Raw genomic sequence first — 7,294 nt, 5'->3', positions numbered from 1 at the left:
TTCTATTTATGTAGTAGATAAATTAAAAGGAATCATTATTATAATTCTGTTAAGCATAGAGTCTCCACTTATAACTCTCAAGGTCCCAAGAAAGGGTGGGTTTTGAACATTGTGGTAAGTAGAAGTGAGTTTGGTTTCCATAGGGATGGAAAGGTTGGGGTCAGAGACAAGGACTTGCAATATTATTTTAAGCTCCTAAAATGTTAGCACCTACTTTGCATTCCTCTTCATGGTCCCTGCCCTGGGGGACCCCTTCACTTTGAGGAATGTGGAATTGTTTAAAAATGCATCCACTTTGGGGCTTCCCTGGTGGTCCAGTGGTAAAGAATCCACCTGCCAATGCAAGGGACACAGATTTAATCCCTGTTCTGGGAAGAACCCACACGCCACGCGGCAACTAAGCCCGGTGTGCTGTAACTACTCAGCCTGCGTGCCTAGAGCCTGTGCTCCGCAGCTGCGACTAGAGAAAGCTACACACAGCAGCGAAGACCCACCACAGCCAAAAACAAACCAAAAAATGAAATAAATCTTTTTAAAAATTGCAACCACTGTAGTGTGTGGAGCAAAAGGAAGCTCAGGGTGACCCTGCCCCTGGTTGATGGGAAAAGATGTCTGCCTAGAGTCAGTACTCTTTAATTACGCAAAATTTATTGAGAAAGAAAAATGTTGAGAGATAGGGTGAAGGAATAGGAAAGACGGAGGGCAGAGAAGGATGGGTAATGGCATGGAGAGGAAAGAGGATATTAGGGCTTCTGGTCTGACAGGCAGAGAAAGATGTCATTAGCAGTTGCCTGGGGAAGACACTAAATTGAGTCCATTAGTGTGGAGGATTTTTGCTGCCTGAGTCAGGTCAAGAAGCCAGGGCATAGGCTGCTAGATCTTGTTGCAGAAAGACTGATTTCGACAGCATATAATTTGCATCCTGGTTCCGTGGGAGAAGAGGTTCATGGATGGGCACATGTTCTCACAGCCCTGAACCATGAATTGAAGTTTTCCACCTGGAAGAAGCAGAAACAGACTGTAAAGAGCACAGAGCTTCCTTGCTGAATCTTACTTTCATCATGGTCCCCAGAGTCCTTGCATAGGCATGACCAAGTCCTCCAACTTGCATATTCTTTCTCCCCTCCCCTTCTACCTGCTTCTTCTGGGCTGTTTCCCCATCAGTTGCCTACGCTTTTAGTGAGGGACCAGACAAACCACAAGAGAAGTCAGGCAATGGGGTTCACAGGATAAAGTAACCAAGATCCCTTCCCTTATTTGAGGGATAAGGACTGAATACGGCCTTTCCAGGTTGCACTGTGGTAAAGAACCTTCCTGCCAATGCAGGAGACACAGGAGATGCAAGTTCGATCCTTGGGTCAGGAAGACCCCCTGGAGTAGGAAATGGCAACTCACTCCAGTATTCTTGCCTGGAGAATCCCATGGACAGAGGAGCCTGGTGGGCTACATTCCCTGGGGTCACAAAGTGCTGAACACCTCTGAGCAACCGAGCACAAAGGACTGAGTGTAAGGGTGGAGGGGTGTCGGAATACACTCAGGCCTGGCAACTTGTGAACACAGACTAGTGGACAACTGTTGACTATTTAATTCATTTATTCAATACTTACTAAATGCTTGCCATGGACTAGGCATTGTGCTAAGTGCTAGGAATATATAGCCATGAACAAGATAGACACATTCCTGAGTTTGCAGTCAATGTCCCACTGGCTCAAGGGGCAACTCACACATTAATAGGAAGAGACAATCTCCCTGTCTTCTTATAAGACATCAGAGGCCTTTGGGGAAGGGCCTCTCCCTCAATAGCTGGAATTCTACTCTTGATTCTTGTAAGAATTGAGGTCCTCTTGAATCTCTAAGCTTCTAGGGAATCCCAGCTTGATCCCTCCTCCAGCCCCTGCCACCCTAACCACCCCCTCCCCCATCAGTACTCAAGCTGGCTGATGAGTTCTCTGTCAAAGACCAGCCCATGAAGTCCTCACATACCTTCAAAGATCTTCTTTAACATGCACTGCTGGGAATTCTGAGTGGAGCAGACTCCCTCTCCACGAAGACATTTCCCTTGGTCATTCATATAAGAGCATGTGTGGCAGCTTAATGGTGGGCCTGAAAAATTTAAGATCAGCCTGATGAAATAACCCTGTGATCCAGGTGTGTAGCCTTGAGTCACACATCTGGGAAGGGATGATGGACAATAAGTAGAACCATTTTGTAGGTCTGAGAAAGCATCTTTTCCCTTCCATACCAGAGAAAATGACTTCATCCTTACTGCTTCATCTATGATATTCATTGCTGATGAATCCCACCTTTCTCCCTCCAGTACTGACTTTAATTCATAGCCCAGTGGCTCCCTGGACATTGATCATTAGATGCCCTTCTGCTGTGTCTAACTCAATAGGAGCGATGGAACTTTTCATATGACATTCATACTCCTCACGATATTCTCAGTTATCCACAAGGCACAGACACTTGCAGTAAAATTTGTCTGATTAATAAGCTGTGTTAAGGACTTCCCTGGTGATCCAGTGGTTAAGACTCCTCCTTCCAATACAGGGGGAGGGGAGGGTTCAATCCCTGGTTGGGGAGCTAAGAACCCACATGCCTCAAGGCCAGAAGATCAAAACATAAAACAGAAGCAGTACTGTAAAATTCAATAAAGACTTTTTAAATAGTATGCATCAAAAGTAAATAACAAAGAAAAGAGAAATTGCTTTAAAAAAAAAAAAACTACGTTGGAATGTTCTAATGTTGCAGACCTGGTAAAGTGTTTGTATCAATTTGCTACTCTCAAATTCACCTCAATCAGGGCAGTTTGTCACAAAGGGCAGAGCCTCTCTGAAATGACTCAATATTGCCTATTTCCACTGGCAGTTTCCTAATTAAGGAAGCATAAAGTGGAAAGAATATGGGCTTTGGAGTCATACTTCAGTGTGAATCTTAGCTTTGCTTCTTTCTAGCCAGATGAGGTAAACCTCACTCTCTCTTCTGAAAATTTGGAATACTGCTACTTACACAAATGGGGTGAACATAAAGTGTTTATGTCTAGTAATAACTTGAGACGATAATCTTAAATCTTGTTTTTCTTCCTGAACAAACCCTTGTAAGAGCCAAAGAGCTGCAGTTGTCCTGGGAACTTATTTCTGTATCTTGCAGACAAAAGTGTTGGCATGCTTTACTTTCCAATGATAAAAGAAACGGTCACATATTGAGGTCTAGAGAAGTCATTCTGGCTTATACATGAGTTAACTTGAATTTTTTGCTAACTACAATAGCTTCTTTGTGGCCTATCAAACATACATTGTACATCTCTTTTAATTAGTAAAGAAAACGTCACATTGACAAGAAGTTAAAAAAAAGTTCATATTAAAAATAAAGATTAAATACCCTTCTTTCTGGGACACCGATTCAAGTCCTCCACTGATGATTAAACTCCCTTTCCAGGTGGGGAGCCCAAACTGTACGTGCGTATGTGTATGAACTGGTCTGTTGTGTTTTTTTAAAACCGTGAAGAAATATAACCCTGACTTGTTCAATATGCCTTGTCTGGACGAGATATAAAACTGCCGAAAACTGCTTCTCCAGGGCCGTTTCTCAGACTAATCTGCGAAGCCAACTAGTCCTCAGTTTGGCTCAAATAAAACTTTTCTATTATTAATGATTGTTTATTATTTCCACTGACATCATGTTCAGACAAAAAAAGCCCAGAGCTACCTGTCTGGTGCTAGCCATGTTGTTGGAGGATTTGCAAAGATTTTAACATAGTTTGTGAACAGGCTGATTTAGCCTGAAGCTCACCAAGGTTGTCTTCCATGAGCCCCTTCTTCCAGTGGAGCTGTGGGCATTCATTTTCCTAATTTCTAATGTGGAATGAAGTTGCAGGGACAGCTGGCAGTTTGTATTTTGTTTTTCTTAAAGAGGGCCCTCTGAACTGTTTAGCCTTCAAAAGCCCCACAACACCTGAATTCTGCCTCTGGGGATTATTGCAAAGAAATGTAAAGAGATTCTTTGAGAGAGTTGATCGTTCCGTCTGAACTGTTCTTTCTTCTGAATGTCTTAAAACTGGCTTTCTTGATGTGTCACCTGCTTCCCCCCGCAAGTCAAGGAAGGGCACCCATGCAAATACGACTCACCTGAGAATGTGCTTGAAGGTGGGAGTTCTGAGGGCTGTTCCCCTGATGATTCGGCTGAGACCTGTTCGGCTGAGATCGGTTCAACTGCAGACTGTTCTCCTGCAGGTTTATCACTTGCAACCTGTTCGTTTGTGGGCTGTTCACCTACGGCCTGTTCACCGACAGACTGTTCGCCTAGAGGCTGCTCACCTATAGGTTGTTCCACAGAAAGTTGTTCACCGGGAGTGTGCTCATTCAGAGTGTGCTCACCTGCAGCAGCCTCCCCTGGAGCATGCTCAACCGCAGTAGCGTGATCAACTGGAGCGGGCCCACTTGCGTGTTCAACTGCCAAGGGCTCACCGGAAGCGTGTTGGGCTGCAGCGGTCTCACTTGAGCCACGCTCACTCAAAGTGTTGTCGATTGAAGAAGTCTCATATAAAGCCTCATCCAAAGGGTTTGCAAGTGAAAAGTAGTCACTTGAGAGTTGCTGAACTGATGCTTGATGATCCATAGAGCCAAGAAACTCATCAGATTGAGCTGATGCTGCTGGGGTGGAGAAGTAATAGAAGAGAGATGGTGAGGGTGAGAGAGGATGCCCCGGTAAGGCGTCCTTTCCTATGAAGCAAGGCTCATGTTGTGGGAGCGCTGGGTTTTTGGGGGTCTGGTCAAGCACCTGAAGATACTGCAGAGGCTGGAGGCAGTCAACCGGTTGCTCGAGGGACCGTGAAGGCCAGGGGTGTTAAGGAGCCGCAGAGGCTACCTTTGTGATTGAAGGGAAGAATTTTAAGATCCGCAGTATTTGTGTGGATCTGTGTACCCTGAGTGGGCACAGGGCACCAAAAGCACCTGTGCCTCCCTGACAAAGACAGCATCAGGAAATCAACGTCCCATCGTTCATGTAACCAGGATTCCACCGCTCGCCTCCCTCCGGTTCCCCTGTGGGTGAAAGGTCGGAATGGAGATACAACGGAGAGAGACTCTGCAGTGTTTCAGCAACTGAGTAATTCTAGCTGAAACCAAGGGCGGAAGATTTTAAACTCCAAACAAAATGATTTTGAAACTAGAGAGGACAAATATATAATGAGGCCACGAAAATTACCAGAAGGGATTAAGACCTTTATTTGGCAAGTTCATGTTTTTTCCCACACCCAATCCCCTATCCATGTGGTTGGGAACCGAAAACCAAGTTGCCATGAATTATTAAGATAAAAATATTATATACTTCTATATCTCTGCATTGAGACTCCTTTTGATGTACCATTTACTCCTACTTCATGGAGTTGTCATGAGTCTTCAATAAGATAAATTGTGAAGTGCCTAGTCCATTGCTGAAGTGCTCAATTAACTTTAATTTTTCCTTCTCCTGACCTTGCATTTGGAATTCCAAAACTCTTAGCTGGTCACTCTCTTCTGACTTGTCTCTCCTACATTTAATCCAGTTTATCAATGACCATCAGACGAATACTCCTTAAGTACAGCTTTTATTTTATTAAGTGCAGCATCATGCAGACAATTTGATCATTACTCTTTTTTAAATTATTATTACTCTTTGAGTAACTGATTTAGGCTGAATAACCTAGAAGAGGGTGGGGAATAGACTTTAATGATGAGTATTTTATTAATCCTATCAAAAAGCTGAGAGGAATATAATATAGTCAGTATCATCCTGATTATAATCCTGTAAGAATTTGTGTGTGTGTGTGTATCTTGAGTGATTTGAAGTCCTTATAACCAATGACTTTCAAAAGACTAACATTAGAATACGTTGATAAAGGAAAGATAAGATAGACTAAGGCTTTTGCATAAGTGCTCAGTTGTGTACACTCTTTGCAACCCTGTGCATCTGCCAGGCTCCTCTGCCCATGGGATTTTTCCAGGCAAGAATACTGGAGTGGGTTGCCACTTCCTCTTCCAGAAGATCTTCCTGACCCAGGGATAGAACCTGCATCTCCTGCGTTGGTAGGTGGGCATTCTTGACCGCTGTGCCACCTGGGAAATCTGACTAAGGCTTTTAGGAGTTTTTAATTTTAAAAAGTTGTTACAGAAATACTACCTGCTTGACTGATTCTTCAAAAGTGAACAGAAGTTTTAACAAAGATTTTTAATACAAAAAAAAGAGGCTTGAAAAAGCACACTCCTTTCTTAGTCATTCTTATCATTTATGACTCACTGCCTCACCAAGTGGCTGGCACATACTACCATCTGGTATGTAGCTTGTTTCTGAGTCAATTTTTGAAAACCGAAGAGGGCAAAAGACAAAATCTCAGAGAACCAACATTACAGAAAACACTCTCATTTAATGGAGAGCTAGAAACTCATGGCCTCTGGCTTCTGCAGGAGGAAGAAGGGAATAGAGCTCACCCTGAATGGGCATCCTGAGAGAGGAGAAACAGATGACTGAATAGATAGACCAGAACCGGGAAGGGGAGGCTTCTAGGATCTCTGGCCCCGGGACGACTTTCAGGCATACCTCACTCCTTTCTCCTGTGTCTTTCCTTCTACCTTAAGTACACGAGGATCCCACACACTCAGTTCACTGGGGCAAACCTTTCCAGACTTCCAGAACCCTAGACCTGTCTTCTCATTTCACAGAGCATCAGGTACAACGTCAAGGGGCTGAAAGTATTAGGAATGAGCTGTGCCAAGCTAGTCTGTGATGGTGAAGCCATTAACTAGGGGGAATCAACCGATTCAGCAACTCTCAGAGTTGAACTTGTTCAGCCACTCCTGCTTCAGATTGGTCTGGGTAACTAAGATACTGGTCTTCGTTCTTCAAGGGCCTTAAACAGGCCTCTTCCATGTCCACCTGGAACCAAGAGAGAGGACTCACCTCTGGCAGATCCAAGGAAACACAGACTCACTAGTAGAAGGAAATTCTTCATCTGGATTTTGGGCAAGAGGGGACCCTGGTGTGGGGCACCCAAGAGCAGTGAAGAAAACCTGTGAGCGGAGGCTTCCAGTGCCGAGCCACAGAGTCTGCAAATTCTAGAACCTCGGAAACAATCCATGATTCCTCACAATGGGTTGTGCTGATCAGGTGCCTAATCCGGCATGTTGACGCTCTGGCAACCCCCAGCAAACCATACTGTGAGGGCTGATATGCCCTGTGCTTGGCACTTTATTGTGGCTCTCTGCCTTTTCTTTAAAAAATCAAGTTGCCAAAATAACATATATACTCTCTGTAATAA

General features: G+C 44.2%; 1 protein-coding gene across 1 annotated transcript; it reads right to left on the bottom strand.

The window, feature by feature from the left end:
* Nucleotides 1-631: 631 nt before the first annotated feature.
* LOC147342256 (acrosomal protein SP-10-like) lies at nucleotides 632-6,988 on the bottom strand. The gene is made up of 4 exons (XM_086385506.1): nucleotides 6,937-6,988; nucleotides 4,128-4,652; nucleotides 1,984-2,103; nucleotides 632-998 (listed from the first exon to the last, which is right to left on the bottom strand). Exons 1-4 carry the CDS (start codon nucleotides 6,986-6,988, stop codon nucleotides 874-876), a joined length of 822 nt encoding a protein of 273 aa, XP_086241632.1. The 3' UTR covers nucleotides 632-873.
* Nucleotides 6,989-7,294: the final 306 nt, after the last annotated feature.

Source organism: Bos grunniens, chromosome 29, assembly GCF_055505025.1.
Source record: "Bos grunniens cultivar Pamir isolate PY7600 chromosome 29, Bosgru_T2T1.0, whole genome shotgun sequence".
Lineage (NCBI taxonomy): Eukaryota > Metazoa > Chordata > Mammalia > Artiodactyla > Bovidae > Bos > Bos grunniens.
The sequence above is the reverse complement of the archived record's forward strand: the minus strand, read 5'-3'. Positions and strand labels throughout refer to the sequence as shown.